Source organism: Lissotriton vulgaris, chromosome 3_2, assembly GCF_964263255.1.
Source record: "Lissotriton vulgaris chromosome 3_2, aLisVul1.2, whole genome shotgun sequence".
NCBI lineage: Eukaryota > Metazoa > Chordata > Amphibia > Caudata > Salamandridae > Lissotriton > Lissotriton vulgaris.
In genome coordinates, this window is record NC_141690.1 from 3,985,165 (window position 1) to 4,003,426 (window position 18,262).

At 41.4% G+C, this 18,262-nt stretch overlaps 1 protein-coding gene across 19 annotated transcripts in view; it reads left to right on the forward strand.

Annotated features, from left to right (window-relative positions):
* RBM47 (RNA binding motif protein 47) overlaps window positions 1-18,262 on the forward strand; it is a 378,578-nt gene that overhangs the window by 348,493 nt on the left and 11,823 nt on the right. For 7 of the 19 annotated variants that reach the window (XM_086963935.1, XM_086963937.1, XM_086963936.1 and 4 more), the window contains 3 exons: window positions 4,101-5,266; window positions 9,954-10,160; window positions 11,398-11,600. In XM_086963935.1, the coding sequence (XP_086820061.1) occupies window positions 4,132-5,266; window positions 9,954-10,160; window positions 11,398-11,600 (1,545 nt within the window). In that variant the 5' untranslated portion in view covers window positions 4,101-4,131. The remainder of the gene's footprint in view (window positions 1-4,100; window positions 5,267-9,953; window positions 10,161-11,397; window positions 11,601-18,262) is intronic. The other 12 variants (XM_086963947.1, XM_086963948.1, XM_086963949.1 and 9 more) reach the window with 2 other exon arrangements.

The window sequence follows — 18,262 nt, forward strand, 5'->3', positions numbered from 1 at the left end:
AAGCAGCTCGTCTTTATGGATGTCGGTAGGGGCTACTCACCTCGTTTTTTGTCAATTTTCTTTATTAAATATATATATATGAATAGTATTACATTATTCGCTATTAGGTTAATAAAAAATGGAGTACAAATATCTGGGCTATGACTTCCCTGGAAGCTGAGTTAAGTACAAAAATTATTTTAAATGAATGAATGTTGTAGACGGGCTTCCAGTTCTGAGTGTGTATCTGTGAATACATATGTATGTAAAAGAGTATGTATGTATGTGTGAGTGAGTGAAGGTTAAAGGGCATGTCAAATCATTTCTGCCACCCCTGGCAGTTTGGAGAATTGGCATCCATGATGAAGCCTGTTGTGAATGGGAGAATATATATATATTCATACAATAGTTACTGTGTTCGAACATTCAGCAAAGATGATTCGTTTTCCCTCTCCAATCCAAAACAGTGCAGTGCAAAGCAATTGAGAATCCGCCTAAAACCATAAAACTAAGTGGAGTACAAGGAAAGCAAGTGTAGACTACCACTTTAATAGTTTAGCCATAGAAAGAACTGGAAAACATTTAAAAAAGTCCACATGAGATTCACAGAAACATTTCTGGATATAAAAATAAGTTTAACTAAAATTAATTGTATATACATTCATATTTTGTTTATTTTGTGAACATCTGGCATTGATCCAGATATTAAGGAAGGATCTGTATTATGGGTGTAGGTTCAGTGAACTAATGCCTCCTCTGTAGAGACCTGTTTGGTATCGTAGTGTCCGGTTTAAATCCCATTGATATACATATATAACCATCCCTGAGATATACACACATAAGACATGAATAAAAATCAAATCTTTTTAGTTCAGTTCTTTATTTTTATTTTTTAAGCAGTTGTTAAATAGATTCACTATGCTGAATTTCAAGTTGTTTTTTTTTTAGATTCTAATTGTAATGTTCTATGTTTGTAAACAGCCATGAAGAAGCACAGTGGAGCGCAAAACATGTCTTGGCTTTGTACAGACTGAGTTTATGTTTTGACTGCTTAAGAAAAAAAAGAACAAAAAAAAAGAAGTGAACTAAGAAGATTTGATTTTTATTGATGTCTTATGTGTGTATATCTCAGTGATGGTTTTTGATATACTAACATAAAAAAAAACTGTTGGGGACCAGTATCAAGCGCCGGGCAATTTTCAGGTTACCCGCAGTGTGTTTTGTATGTGTGTGTGTGTGTGTGTGTGTGTGTGTGTGTGTGTGTGTGTGTGTGTATATATATATATATATATATATATATATATATATATATATATATATATATATATATATATATATATATATATATATAGTATTTATTTATAAATTTAAGAGATAGATAGATAGATATAGATAGGTAGATGGGTAGATCCATATAACCACTCTGGGGATAATGTGCACTATACAAATACACCTGCTATGTTAGGTCACGTTGGCCTCCATCTTATAGTATCATATTACCACTCTTTTACACTTACTCAATGGGATAATCAGTCACGTGAAAAAAAACGAAGTGTTTCTACTTTCACATCATTACCTCTTGAAGGAGAGCAATTGGCAAAATGAGTTTTATTGACTCAAGATGACGAAAGGACAGAGAGTGCGCATTTAGTACTTATATTGTGGGAAGCATGCTCTGCAGCAGTCCTGTGTGCCTGCTCCAGTTTTATGTGCAGAATAAAGGTTTTACCCTGTACAGCACTCTACTGCCTTTTAGCTAGATAAGTGCTGGATAAATACCACACACACAGCACCATAAAGCAGGTAACTCCAGGCAAACTGCAGCATGTACCACAATATAGCTAGAGATCACAAAACTGCACAGTGTAGGTAGTAGAGAAGCAAAAGAGTTTAAAAACTACTGGGGCTTAAAAGTCTAGGCTTTAATAACAGCGCGGAGGACATCAAAGCACAGTGCTATACTGATGATGGTTTACTGAAGAACCAGGGTACGCACAGTCCTGTGCGTACCAATAGTTGGTGCCTTTCTTAGAGTAGTTAATAGTGCCTCTGATGTTTTAAGATCTGCCTTTGGTCATACGCGAAGCACCAAAGAGCTGTGTGACTCTTAACACCTGATTTCAATGATCACTATTAAGACAAAACCTTTTGCCACCATTCTAGTGAATAGGCTTGTTAGCTTGAGTGTTCACATCGCTAACACGCCCTGACCAAAATGGCGGTATGGTGGACCAAAATACTAGGCATCATATTCAATGGGTGCAGATTACCTTGGTTGAAGCATACACATTCTCGGAGCCCAGTGTACTGATGCTGATAGACTTTAAAAATGCGTTTGATTCTCTCAGCAGGGCGTTCCTGCTTGGCCTCTGTTTCCTGGCCTATGTTAACATCTTATATAAACATACCAGTGTACATGTAAGAGTTTTCAAACACTACAGGCACTAGACAGGGATGTTCTCTGTCATCCCTGCTCTTGAGCCACCTGCACCATGGATCAGCCTGCTGTAGGGTTGCCAGTGAGAGGGAGGCATTGAACCCCGTGTGCATCTCTACGCAAACAATTAGAAAGGTATTCGATTGGTAAAGTATCCAAGAATGCGGCTAAAATGGGCCAGAATCTGTAATCTTGACTAGTTCTATCCCCCAATTTGGGATCAGAGCAGTCCATTGTAATGATAGAGACAAAAAGCGTCATTAACACCCAGTGTCTTTAACGGGTTCCTCCAATGGTTTCCACACAACGACTGCCAGTCAATGAGGCCGCATGTATTGCATCGCGGCCCACGGATTGTAAAAGAAATACAAATCCGTAATCTTTTCTAAGACGCCCTGCAAACGTTGGTAGGAAGCCCAGGTCCTTGTCTAATTGCAAACGGCTTCTCAAAACACGTGGTCTTATTTCAACCTCTACCCGGGTTGCTACATATCTTACAACACTGTATAATACCGATCGAATACCTTTCGGATACTGAATTGATGGTGGTACTGGCACCCAGGAACAGAACCACTGATCAAACCGTCTTCAAATTCCATTTACTGGATGTGCTTCTGGATTGAATTGGTCATTTGTTAATAACAGGATTATTTTGAGGTCTGCAAGTCTTTGGAAAACGGGTACTTGTATACCGAATAGGAATTCACTGTGACTGTGATTGTATCAACTGACATTTATTTTCGCCCTGAGGACGCTCCCTATGTGGGAGCGAAACGCGTTGGCTGATGACTTGAATAGAATGTTCTTTTTATGAAAAATGTTCTTATAAAGAAGTGACTGTTTTCATACACTTTGGCCTCCTGGACTTTGTGAGCTGGTCACCCCCCATTTATTATAATCATCTCTTGATCTGGAGAACAGTAGCGTCACTTAACGGCTGGCGCAGGGGTCGATTGCACAGCAACTAGAGACTCAGGAACTGGCGTGAGGTGCGGCACTGAGAGCCTGCTGTTGCTGTTAGTTTTTTGGTTCTTTATTTTTGGGATCCTGTAGGATATGGATCGTTCCTAGGGGAAAAAACTTTGATTAGGCTGCGTGCAGTATTGGCTAAGAGGACTCTCGCTAGACATAGGAAAACCATAGAAGTCCCCTCAGTGGATGCATGAATGATAGACATGGTTACTTGCTCTATATTGGAGGAGCAGACATGCTGAGTTAGAGAGTGTCTATGTGAACATGATATGAAATGAAGAAGGTTTTGGGACTATTTTCACAGTACTACCATTTACGGCAGGGTTGAGAATGATCATATGTATTGTTAAGATCTTGAGACGTACTGTCTGTTTCATGCATTTGACTATTCATGTCCTCCTTCTGTCATGCTCACTTTTTTCTGTGCTTGAAAATCCAAGATTAAATTTAAAAAAGAACTTGGTAGCAGGCAACTTTGGCACCTTGGAGACCTCTCTGGGCATATAGGTTTATACTGTTTCCTAGTCACCAGTATTTATGCAGCATAGCTTTTTTATACTGGTTTTCATTTCCAGTGTTCATTTAAGTATTCCACAAGTCCCTGCTGAATGAAGAGGGTGAATTAAAGCATAATTGTTTAAATTTTCTTTAAAATGTTAACGTATGTCCCCCCAATAACAATGAACTAACATGTGTTTGTTCTTTTACTTAGGTTTCAGCCATATTTGAATGATTTTGGCATAATGACAGCTGAAGATACCTACACTTGTATGAGCAACGACTCCTCCACCATGTCTACATCCAACCTTGCAGAGGGTGTTGCTGGCGCACCTAACGAGGCTGCTCTGCTGGCACTGATGGAACGTACAGGCTACGCCATGGTTCAGGAAAATGGGCAGCGGAAATATGGTGGGCCGCCACCAGATTGGGAAGGACTACACCCTCCACGTGGCTGTGAAGTATTTGTCGGGAAAATACCGCGAGATGTGTACGAGGATGAGCTGGTTCCCGTCTTTGAAACTGTGGGCCGAATTTATGAAATGAGGCTAATGATGGATTTTGATGGGAAAAACCGAGGCTATGCCTTCGTCATGTTCACATTGAAGCATGAAGCCAAACGAGCTGTCCGAGAACTCAACAACTATGAAATCCGCCCAGGTAGGCTTCTCGGTGTATGCTGCAGTGTAGACAACTGCAGGCTGTTCATCGGTGGAATACCCAAGATGAAAAAGAGAGAAGAAATCTTGGAAGAAATTTCCAAAGTAACAGAAGGAGTGCTTGATGTGATTGTGTATGCCAGTGCGGCTGACAAAATGAAGAATCGAGGCTTTGCCTTTGTAGAGTATGAAAGCCACAGAGCAGCTGCAATGGCTAGGAGGAAGTTAATGCCAGGAAGGATACAGCTTTGGGGCCACCAGATAGCCGTCGACTGGGCAGAACCAGAGATTGATGTTGATGAAGACGTAATGGAGACCGTCAAAATTCTTTATGTGCGGAATTTGATGATTGAGACGACAGAAGACGCTCTTAAAAAGATCTTTGGACAGTTTAACCCAGGATGCGTTGAACGGGTGAAGAAAATTCGAGATTATGCCTTTGTCCATTTCACCAGCCGAGATGATGCAGTTCATGCAATGCGAAAGCTGAATGGGACTGAGCTTGAGGGATCCTACATTGAAGTTACGTTGGCCAAGCCGGTCGATAAGGAGCAGTACACCCGTTATCAGAAAGCAGCCAAAGGAGGAGCACCTGCAACCGCGATTACAACAGATGTGACTCAGCCAAACTACGTTTATTCCTGCGATCCTTATACATTAGCTTACTACGGCTATCCATACAATGCTCTTATTGGGCCTAATCGAGATTACTTCATTAAAGGTTGGTAGGCACAGTAAGACCTTCTCTATTTAACTGTATTTAAGATGTCTCTTTACCTAGATGGGGCAGTGGGATTTGATCTAAAACGGAAGCCCTTTGACATGCTAACATGTTGCATTGTTGCTCATTTAGGAGACTTTTCGCAGAATAATTTACATTGCTGATAGAAGCAGGGGCTTCCAATTTTGGTCCACTAGGGCTGGAGCCATATCAGATTTTAAGAATGTTTACATGTGACACATTTAGGTAAAATTAATATAAATGTGAGTCATTTAAGTAGTCAGCGGCTGTTTAGCATGCCTAACCTGCATTGTGGGCCAAAGTTAACCACCTATGTGTTAAAGCATTGGGGTCGAAAGCTCACAGTGGTATTAAGATCTGTTCACTCCTATTGGCTTGTCTAATATTGCTGTCACCGTTTGGGTCGAATAGACAGTGTATTGTGTAGACATTCAAACATTTTCCCACATTTGCTTCAATGGACAACAAACAGATGCATTAGTGAAAAAATAATTTACCAAAGATGACAGCAGGTCATAATGTTTATAACAAATAGAAATGTTTTGGTAAAAAAAAAATGTGGTAAATATTGTATTATTTACTGCTTTGTAAACATGTGGCTAGAATGAATGCTCGATGTTTTTGAATTTGATGCACTAAGTTGATTTTTCTTCAATGTCATTGTTTCTTAACTTCTACACTTTCACTTTGTCTGATGCTGTAGATGGCTGCACTGATGTTATTGTGTGTTTTGCTTAGATGTACCCAATTTACCCACATCGCTGTTTGTCTTTGTTATGTATTGTAAATCGTAATTGAATGAAATCATGAAAACAATTATTTTTACGTGGATCAGCTTTGCATATAACATCTCTCATGCCTTTTCTGCACTTTAGTAATCCCGATGTCATGTTGTTGTTTTGATTTTTTTTGATCAGCATGTTTCAATGTAGTGGAAAGGGCAAATCTTACAGCTGAACCCAACAATATGTTTGTCCCTAACTATTTTAAGATTACCACTGTGAGTAATTTGTTTTAAATCTACACTTAAAAGAAGGTTTTGGTGAACATTCTCTTCTTTGGATTGGGACTGTGTTTAAATATAATGCCCACGTTTTGGCACAATCCACCTTGGGCACTTGAGATTTCAATTTGACCTAAGTTTAGAATTCCTCTGAAACAGCACAAGAAAGGGAACTATCATGCTCCAAACGCTGTTCTTGTGTTCAGCAATGGGTTACAAAACACCTGGACACCTTTGTCAATCTAAAATCTAATCAATAATCGTAGAATTAAAAATTACTGTTACCAGCTCGAATCTTAAGGATAAATGCTTCTTTCTTGAGCTCAGTTGACAGTAGACCCCATCTTTTGCTTCCATATTCGTGCTCATTTGGCTGTGTGGTCCTCGTTTATAAATAATAATTGGTGGGTAATTGGCTACTCCTTTTGACAATCAATTTTCAATGGTTTAAAATTGTAGGCAGTAGTTGTGTCTTTGGGATCCGTGGCAGCGGAGGGAAACCCAAAGAGTGTAAATAACACCCCAGTGAATTAACTTTATTTACATGGTATGGCATCATCCATATTTGATTGAAAAGGCCCTCATAATACTTTGTAGAAGATAGCTGCACAAATTGTGATATTTACGCCCACAATAAAATAACAGAGAGAAAAAATAAAACTGAGGGAAAGAATTTGAAGAAGGGAGCTTTCAGAGCTTCTTATTCAGACGAGCAAGTTTCAAGTTTATTTATTTATGATATCGGAACTCAATTGAGGGCCACATAAAAATTCAAACAAGCAGTAAACAATAAAATATCATAGAAAGGTATAATATCAGTTTGTCAATATAGCACTTGACCTCAGGTGAGAGGGCTTCTAAACTCAGTGGATCCTCCATCAGATGTAAAACATTCTCAGTCATAAATAAGAAATAAAGCTCAGTGTTGCTCAGCATAATGACGTGTATTATAAGGGGCCAGCAGGGGCCCATGCTTGCAGAAGGTTATACATCTGAGTGAACTGATTATATGTCAGTGAATATCTCAGACGGCATCATGTGCTTGGAGGGATTAAAAGCATTCCTGCATTCAAACATCAATTCTCTGAAAATGTAGAATTTTCTGTTGGAATAAGAAGGATCTTTGCCAATATACTAGTTTAAATGTATTCACAAGCAATTCAGCCACTGCTAAATATTTCAGAACCAACAAGAGTTTGAGCGGACGTTCCTCAGATTGTCGGTACCTCATTTCACCAACAATGTAATCTGGTTAATGGATGCCTGCAAAATAGACTTGGATCTATCTATACACCAGCCACGTACTGACATTTCATTCATGCCGTTTTTCAACTAATTTCACCTACATACCCAGCTACCAAAAATGTGTTTTATGGGAAAAGGGCCAAAATTGCCAAGCCTGCTCTAGGTACTTCTTTCCTAGAAAGAGGAGGCTCATTCAAAATCGGTATCCCCATGTCCGATCGCATTTTAAGGACATGTGAACATTACTCTGTAATGTATTGTTAAACGCGGCTCATAGCTAATATTAACTGTAGTCACGGAAAGAAAGTTCAATCCAAATGTTTGAGGTGCAAATCTTTCCATCACTTGGTACAGCTGCTCATGAAAGCACGAGGGATATGCAGGCAACTCAGATATACTCAGTTTTAGGGAACTGTGTTCTGGCTTGGGAACGGCAGTTTGGGTGAGATTGTGTCTATTGGAGCAAGGTTAAGACTACTTTACATATGGCTCAGTCCAAACTGAGATAGCATGGTGTGCAAAATACTTTAGGACTGGGATGCGACCTTGAATAATTACCAGTGGCTGAGATTATTTCAAGCATTCCATTCATAACTATTTTGTATACGTCCGCAAATTCCCATCAACTCCTACGGGGAGATACTTCTGCCCTTTCCAGCTGTAATTCGATTGTAGAAATTTGAATTTAATTTGACTCCTCTTGGAAAACATTATTGAATAAAAACCTAGGGCATGCCCAAGCTAGTTATCTTAAGTTTGATGTAAATGCAATGTAATTGGGCACAAACCAATGACCTGATCCCAAAATTCCAGATAGATCAGTCTCTGCCACCAAGAACTCAGTTTTATTAGGATTGAAAAAGTTCCAGTTACTTTTTCATCTGATTTATGCATGCATTATGCATGGTTAGTTACAACCAGGGTCCCCTAGAATTTGAGAAAGTCCTTGAGTTAAAAGGGTGTCTGAGAGTCAGATTCTACTGACATGCTGTCCTAGTAATGTTACAATATGCCTATTCATGAGGTTGGAATATGGAGAAGTTTACCTCCACCACCCACATTGGAGAATCTCAAACCAGTGACTTGCACCAAAGATAACCAGTTCACAAAGCTATTATTGGTCACAAGTCAGCTAAGATGTGGTAACCGTCTACAAAATGAATATATGATGATACAACGCGTTCATGTTGATCACAGTATCTTACAACGCGGGTTTTACAACGCAAGTCATTACAACGACTTGTGCTGGACTTAGGGACAGTACGATTTACTATTCCAACACCAGTCTACATACAATAGGGAAGGTGTTGGATAGTAAATCGCACTATTCCTTAGCTTGCAGCGACTTTCGTTGTAAAACCTGCGTTGTAAACCTACCGCGGTGAAACTCCCACTTAGTAAAGGTAGTCTCCCCTACAAAATATACTAAGAAACAAAATCTTGGTGATACACAAGTGGTTGGCTAGAAGGGCAACATCTAATACTAGTTTCAATGTCTAACCAAGACCTTCATGCGGCTGGTCTTAGATTCATGCAAATTGAGCTAGACACACTGACAGAATGGTTACTTTCTTCTCTCGGTGCACTGTATATTAAGCTCATGGCCTAAAAAACAAGCTATTGGCGACTTCTCGTTACATTAATTTAAACCTGAGAGTAGTGTATGAAGTAAGCCTACCATTGGTAAAGTCAAAGAAGGTAGGGAGAAGTAAAGCCTTTGTAGCTTGATGTGTCCCATGTAATAATGCTGTGAATGTGCCCATGTGGCTTTGTCAGAAGACCAAATATGTAAACAAAATTACAGTGAAATGCCATTCCATAAGAATTTCGTGTAGCACTCCAGACCTTTCAAACATGTTTTAAATCCAATTGATGTGTTTAAGTTTAATTGATCAGGAACTCTTTTCTTTTCACTTTAAAAAAATATCTGCACTTCACATTCCATACCTTTTTTAGAATTCTCATGTATAAGCCTGTCATTAAGTTCCTTGATTTGGTGAGGGTGTATATTCGGTCCACCCTCACCTCCTGTTTACCCGGAGATTTGTGTTGGATTAATAAAGACAACCTAGGCGGGGTATTTGTGGCTTATCATTTTAAGGAAACACCTTCCCAAGAAAACGAAACTTGGTGCCGAGGCTAGCTCTGGGCAGGCTGGTGCTGTGCTGTACCAGGAAGGGATGCCATTTTACATTATAGGTTAATGTCCTATCTATGAGAAAATGGAGTTCCTGACAAATAAACATAATCACTGCAGTTGGAACAGCGAGTACTCTGTTTTGGAGTGGTTGCTATTCTGCTTTAAATTGATGCAGGCCTAATGATGGCCACTGTCTTACAGAAATGTGTGCAGTTTGAGCACTAGCCCAGTGGTTGTTGCTGCTGTTACTGATCATTTTGTTATATTGATATTATAAGCAGGCAGCCTCAGAGGCCGAGGGCGAGGTGCAGCTGGCAACAGAGCCCCAGGTCCCAGGGGCACCTACCTGGGGGGATATTCCGCAGGCCGCGGCATATATAGCAGATATCATGAAGGGAAGGGAAAAGTGCAAGAAAAAGGCTATGAACTTGTGCACAACATGGACATGGCGGCTGTCAATCAAGTTTCACTTAAACCTGGTACAGGTCAGTCTTACCATATACTGTTCAAAGTTGACTGAAATTCTGTTGGAAAACAGAACAGTTTATTGTAATTATGAATATCTTTTTTAACAAAGGCATAGTGTCTATTCCTTTAATTATATTAAAAGGCACAATTTGAGCATTTACCATGCACCCAAAAGACCAGAAATACTAAATGGAGAGGCCATCATTCGGAAATGCTAAAGCAGGCTAGCAATATTTGGTTTCACTGGAAAGATGCACATACATTCATTGCACACTAATATCACTTACACGAATCTGCACCTTTTTAAAAGAGTGGTGCCAGTTCTATAAGTTACTGAGTACAATAATTGCCTGGTAATGTTTTTTGAGATACAATTTATATGCCAGCTATGTAAGAGGCACTCCCTCTTACTGGTAGTCTTGGTATTATAGAGAAATGTTTTAGATGTAAAAGGAGAAGGCTGTATCAATTTAGGATTTCGCCAACTGAGGTTGACCTTGCAAATTCAAAAACCCATTTAATTACTGAATTATTGCAAATGTATGTGGGCTTTTTTCGGGTTTGAAAGCTTCTAATGCCTCTGCAGTACCGCTTTGGCTTTTCAAGATTCCCAATCGTTTGTTTCAGTGTTGTGATTAAATCTCATACAAATTCATATGATCCAGCTCTTATGCTTCACGTCTGCTAGGACTAACCCAGTATGAAAATGTCCATGCGTGTATTCTGGAAATTTTGTTAATGGGAGGCTGAAGAGACAGTGTTGACTGTGAGCTCAGAATGATGCCTTTAAAACCAATGTATTGGAATGGAAGGTGTAGTGGTGTCTTAAAAATATATAGGTGCACGTGCTTTCAGACATGTTAGGTATTTCAGCAGTACATATCTTAGTGATATAAAATGTTGCTTTAGCGTCCATTTCATGTTTCCATGGTAAATTATGACAGAACATATCTCCAAAATGGTGGGAGGCCTAATGTACAGTAGCACAAGCACTATGTGGGGTGAAAAGAGGAAAGGTGGGGTATTATAAGACTGTACCTGGTTCTGTATTGTAGCACCAAAGAGCTCTGTAGGCTAAAGAATTGAGCAATGCATTAATTGCACTGGAACGTCCAGATTTTGAGGAATATTGATCATTTGAAGTGGAGCACTAGATTAGTTAGGTATCAGCTCTTCAATTATGTATGAGAGCTTTGTTTGTAAAAAAATGGTTAGTATGTCATGTTGCTAACTCGTTAATGTGATCTTTCATAGTGGCAATCCCCACCCTTACGGGCCAGTACTCCGTATTTCCGGCAGCCTCCGCAGCCAAGTTGATGGAAGAGGGCAAAATCCATGCTATGGATCATATGATGAGCCCGATGGCAGTTCAGACTGATCCAACCAGTGCAGCGGTCGCAGCAGCTGCAGCCGCAGCAGCCGGTATACCATCTGTTTCAACCCCTCCACCTTTTCAGGTAAGTTCCCTAAATCTTGTGCTTTTTATAACTCATCCACCGTAATGTACCCATTCTCTTTATGCTCCCTGCGTGGTGCATACAAGTGAATGTGTGTGGTGTGAATTAGTGCATACTTAGTAGGCAGCATTTAAATGATAATATAAAGTAACCTCTGCACTTACTAAAGTCTGGATCTAAATAAATGTTGGTTTTAAGTCATAGTCACGAGCATAAATGGCTATGATATCTGTCAGACTAAAGACACAAAGAAAGGATTCCTTTGCTAAAAGCAAGGTGTATAAGTAGATAGTGGGAAATGGACTCCAATTTAAAAAGGTGTGGAAAGGGTCAGAAAAGATCAGATGCATAGGAAGCAATGGCAAAGCAATGAAGGCAATCTGCATGGGTGGACATGGCCTTTCTTACCCACCATTCACATTCTCATTTCCCATGGCATTAGCAACTAACAATTGGAATTGAGCCCGAAAATGCAACAAAGCATTGCACGTATCGTAAATGCCAGTTAGTGAGAGATTGGGCACAATTGCAGTGGCGTTCTAGGGCAATTCATGGATATGGCAAAGAGGCAGATAAATGCATTGGTTCTATAAACAATTGGTTACTTTAAGCTTGGAATTGCTAAGTCGATATTTTTTGCAAGAAGGGTTTTGGGAAGCTGCAATGTGTTGCTCAACACTGTTTGAAGCCTATAGCTCATTACAGGCAGCCATATTCCTAAATCAGAAGTTTATATTCTTTAAGAGAAGTTAAACTGATCCTGCCATGTGTGTGGAGCCTGGAAAGTTTTTAAATGGAAATCGTCGGAAAAGTTGTGAAGTTTAATGATCAATATTTTGTTGAAATGAGATTGTGGATTGCCATCAACTTATTGTCTTACCATCAGCTATCACCAGTAACAGTATGAGCTGCATCTTTAGTGCAGGAATGCATTTCAAACCTCAGGTGCTTCTTGCACATGCAAGTTAGATAGAGGAGACCCACTTCCATGCACTAGCAACACTTTTGTTCTCACTCGGTAATCATGGATACCATGGCAATAACAACACCTTTCTTCACTGATGTTGTAGCCCACATAGGGGTATCCTGAAAACCACTATGGATAGTACACCTTAATACCAGGTCATCTGAAAGTACACTTAACTTATTGACTCAAAAAGTGTCATTAGTGAAGTGGAGGAGAAATGATAACTTAAGACCCCTCTGCACAATTCCAACGTTGTGCAGTCATTTATTGGAAAAATCACGGTCCGACTGGCCTATAGGGCAGTCTGTCAAGGCCTCAAGGGCTGGTCTGACTGGTCAGTGTGTGGACTTTTTTGGCTGTTTGTGGGCCAGTTTTATGGTCTGGTGGGCCGGATTTTACTGTTGATTTCACTGATTCTGAAACAAACATTGCCTACAGACAGAACAATTTAATGCAGCCGTACTTACCTAACAAAACACTTATGCAGTATCTTTACAAGTTCTAAACTGCTCCAATTTGCAAACATGGGCCACTTTTTTTAGCTATCTAATTAATTAATGGGAACCAATTTCATTTTGGTGGCCAGACCTTTTTTCCTGTCACATACCAACCCTGGAAATGGTAATGAGCCTTATACCAACAGGGGATTTTAGTTCCATTTAAGCAACTAAAGAAGCTTTTACTTTAATGAAATGATCTTCTGTGGTCTTCTAACCATTAGCATCAGTTGCCGATTAGGTGGACAAACAGATGTGGTTTAGCAAATGCAGTGGAGTGCTCTGTCCATCAAACTGACTGTGCACCGCCTCATTTAGTGTCTGGCCTAATTGGCTCAGTAGACAGAATAATTCCTCTGACTGAGTAGGGGTCATTGGAGGAAATATTTACACTGACTACTCTATTTAGGGTGGCTGGTGAATAAGCTTTTTTGTTTCCTGTCCAGCACCGCAAGGAAAATCCTAGCTGTCGTGTTCTTCTTCAGGAAAACACACAGAGATGGTAGATGCTCAATATACTTTATTTCTTTTCTGCGTTCTCGTGCCCATATGCACGTCTGCCCCTGTTCCCTCTTGTCTTCGCAGTGCCCTCCCAACTCCCTGACCAGAAGTGGTTTCCGGTTCATGCTCCCTCCCACATTTCGGGTGCAGGGTCCTAGTGCCCTCTGACCCAGGTCATTACATCTCCCCCCTTGTGGAAAGAAATGAAGGAAAGTGATAGCAAGTGAGAGAGAGATGATCCCCATCGCTGCACTTCCTCAATCAGTCTTTACATTTCCTCAATCAGCCTTTTTGGCCTTATGCTCACTCTTCTTGTACGTGCTCCTTCCGCTTCCTTCTGTGACCCCCCCCCCCCTCTTGTCTCTCACCATGGTCTGTCCTTCTTCCCTTGCTGACAATAGCTTCCTCTTTTTCATGCGTTTGTTGTTCCTTGCTGTGTCTCCTCCATCTTCATCCATTGTCTTTAGTTCCTTGAAGTGAGAACTGTTTCTGGTGATACAGTAGGGGCCCGACGCAGCTGTTATCATTGGCCCCTTGATGCTTGTTATTGTCAGTTGTTCATCCGAGAATGGACTGTTTGATTTTCTTGACTGCCGTTGGCACACCACTACCTGCGTCCCCTGGCTTCAGGTGCGATTGAGTGGCATGTCTCCTGGCGTCCATGTAGAATTTAATCTTGTTTTTCACCTCTTGGTCTCTTGCTGCGATGCTGTCGTGATCTGGTGGTGCCTTTGCTTCTAGTTGGGTCAGTCTTGTCCTGCTTGTCCTTCCTAACACTAGTTTTGCTGGACATCGTCCCGTGGAGCTGTGTTTTAATAGTCTCTTAGTATTTGACAGAGTGCTTGCCCGATGGAGATCTGTGCTATCTTTGCTCTTTTGAAAGCTTTCTTTATGTTCCCCATGAACCTCTCCAACATGCAGATTCCTTGTGACCACAGAGGCGTTATTTTCCAGTGGTAAATCCCTAGATAGTTTATGAATTTGCAAAACTCCTCCCATGAGAAGGGAGGACCATTGTCTGCCTTCACTGTTTGTGTGGACCCCCAGGCTGCAAATATGTCTTCATGTATCAGCAACCTCGCGTCACTGATGTCGCACTATAGGAAATCTGGAGTATTCATCAATGACCACCAGCAAGTAATTTCCCGTGTCCAGTGGCCCATAGAAGTCTGCTCCCAACGTTGTCCACACTGCCCCTGGAAGCTCCGACATCTGTAGGCTGGTCATCCTGTTATTTGGCATATGTCACAATTTATGATGGTGTTCTCCACCAGTCCATCTAGGCCTGGGAACCATACTTTCTCCCGTAGCAATATTTTTGTTTCTACCATGCCTCTGTGGGGCTCATGTGCTAAATTTACAGTCTGCTGCCACGGTGCATTTGGCATGAATATCATTGTCCCTCATACTATGATTCCTTTTTCTGGCTCAGAGTTCCTCGTGTATGTTTTTGAATGCCAGCATTTCTTCTCTGTTGACTCCTTCTCCCATAGTGCTGTTGCTGTTTGTGTCTCCATCTCTGCAGTCGTGTTGTCATTTTCACTGCTTGCATTGTGGCATCCTTCGCTGTCTCTTGTTCTAGCTCTGCGATTGTTATGGGCGCAGGAGTGTTTTGCCTCAACACAAAATTGAGATATTACTCTGCCATTGATGTTTTTTCTGGTGTCTGTGGTAAGGGATGTTGTGACATGTAGTCAGATGGGTTGTGTTCCTTTCCCGGCTTGTGCATGCCCTTGAAATCCTAGTCCATCAGTCTTATTCCCAATCATTCAATGCGTGGCAATATCTTTGCATTTGGATTTCCATATATTGTCACTAGGGCCTGAAGGTCTGTTACGATGGTAAATGGCTTCCTGTAGATGAACATGTGGTAGCGTACACACGCCCATACCACTGCTAGGCTTTCCTTCTCTGGCTGGGAGTATGCCCTTTTGATGTCAGACAAACCTTTGATTGCATATGCGACAATTTTCCGTGATGACTCTCCCAGGGATTGCTCCTAACCCTACTGGGCTGGCGTCCAGGGTCAGCTCCGTACATAGCGATTGGTTAAAATAGGCAAGGTGGTCCATAGCCATTACTGCATATCTAATAACCTCAAACGCCTTATTGCATTCCTGTGTCCAGAGAAACTTCTGACCCTGCTTTGTTAGATCCCGCAGCAGTGTGCTTATGGTGGCAGTCTTTTATTTAGCGAGCACAGTAGCTTGCTAGACCAAGAAATTACCTCACTTCCGCTACTTCTGTTGGAGGTTTTGCCTTTTCCAGTGTCTCCACTTTGCTGGGGTCAGGCCTCGTACCTCTTTTAGAGAAAATGTGACCAAAGAACACTAGTTTGTTTCTCCCCAGTTCACACTTGTTTTTATTTAGTCAGTCCTGCTTGTTCGAACTGTTTTCAGACTTCACGTAGGGCCTTGTCGTGTTCATCTGAACGGCCGAGCACCAGGATGTCATCACTGTAGTTCTAACTGTTCTTCACTTGCCTTCTTACTTGCCTTATGATCTCTTAAAATATCTCTGCTGCTGATATTCCAAAACTGAGTCGTTTGTAGCGAAAGAGACCCATGTGTGTGGAGAAGGTAGTGATGTACTGTGATTGCTGGTCAAGCTACAGCTGTTGGTATCCTTTGCACAGGTCTAATTTTGAAAATCGGCATGATCATGTCATTGAGCTGAGGTCCGGATTGCCTTTGTTTCTCAATTGCTGTGTTTGGTACTCTTATGTCCACACATTTGCGAATCTTTGAGGTTTTCTTCTTTAGCACTGCTACTATTGGAGACACCCATGGAGTCGGTCCGTCGGATGGTTCTATGATGTCCTTTGCCAGCATGCTTTGTATTCCACCTGTGACTGTAAATGTATGGGCACTCTTCGGTGATGTTGAGCCATAGGTTTTATCGCTTTTCATATGCAGCGTTATTTGTTTTTCTTTTAGTTTGTCCAGCCCTTTTTGTATGGCCAGATGCTCTCAGAATGTTCTGTGATTCCGACTTGCAGGTCATTGCTAGGAGCCTCATCACTTGTGGGGTAACGCTGCTTAGCAGGCAGGGTGCGGGAATGTCCCCTCGTAGTACATGTATTTCCTCTTTGATTGACCTTTCTTTGTAAGTTAATGTCTCTGTGAACTTCCCCATGTTCCCTACTGGTTTTCTCGAGCCCCATGTGCAGACATCAACAGTGAACGGTGATAGTGGTGGTTTCACTCTCATTTTCTCATATTCCGACATGCACATGATGTTGCATGTAGCTCCACTATCTAACACGAAGCTTGTGCTGTGTCTTCCTACTTCAGTGTTCACTGTCGCTGTTTTCTTTATCTGATGTTTTTCTACGAGATGAATGTGTTCTGACGTGTGGACTTCTGCTGGGTCATCTGACATCAGATACAGTCGTTCTGCAGCCTCTGCCGTGGTTGCTCCATTTGAATCAGCTGAGGGGCTGCGATTCTCTGTTTCCAGGTACCTTGCATATCTGCTCGTCACTGTCCATGATCTTGCCTGTCTTCCTCGCTCACTTTTAAATTGTCCGCTCATGGAGGCGTTTGCAAAATGGTTTTCTCTGTTGCATTTTCTGCATCTGCTCATCATGCTCTGGTATGTGGAAATTCAAGTCTGCATCAATAGCACATTCTCTCTTGCTTCTTTCTTGGTGGTGGTGTATTTTCTATCTTCTTGACATTTCTAGTTACACGGTTTGCTTGTTACACTCTTCTTGCCTTTCCCAGTTCCATCTGTCTTGCATGTATTGTCGCTCTTGCTTCCGCTCGGGCAATACACACTGTCATGGCTCTTCATAGGGGAAGCCATTCTAAATAACACAGACCCACTAACACTTCTCACATCCAACAAACAAGCGCTTAAGATCAACCCGATCTTTAGGATCACAAAGTACGAGCTGCTCAAAGTAGATCAGAAACTCGTAAACCGCATCAAATACTCACATTGGGAAACACTCTGGGCAAACCCCAAGATTAAATACAGAGGGAAACCACTCTATATAGAGTCATGGAGGAAGCTTGGAATCTCGTTTCCAGCTCAACTGGAAGCTGAAGGAGAACCCCATATCTTTAACAGCCTGAAAACAAGACACGACCTCCCCGACATAGAACTATACAATTTCCTGGCAATCAAAACTGCATTAACAAAGTCAAAATTAGGCAAACATAAACCATCAATCTTGCAGTATATGGAAACCATAAACAGGACAGGGCACCATATCTCACTCCTCTACAAAGTCCTCCGATCGGTCTCCACCAAACTCAACGCTAAAAACACCAGCTACTGGGAAAACCAAATAGGCTCCAAACTCAAGGAACAGGAGCTACAAACCCTCTGGGCGACCCCATCAAAAAATATGATATCCCCAGTGCTGGCACAAACTAAATTATGGCTTCTTAACCAAGCATACTGGACTCTAGCCCGCCTCGCTTCGATAAGCCTAAGAGACAGCGATACCTGCTGGAACTGCGGCACGTTTAGGGGAGACCTAGAGCACCTCATCTATCGCTGCACTAAGGTCAAAAAAGTCTGGAGGAAGGTGCTAGACTTCATAAACAAAACCCTAGGCTGCACGTAAAAGAAACATTTGCCACAACTATCACAGCAGACATCACCACCAAAGAGGACAGAAACCTCTTGGATTTCCTCCTTACGACAGCAGTCAAAACAGTACCAACCAAATGGAAGGACACCTCCAA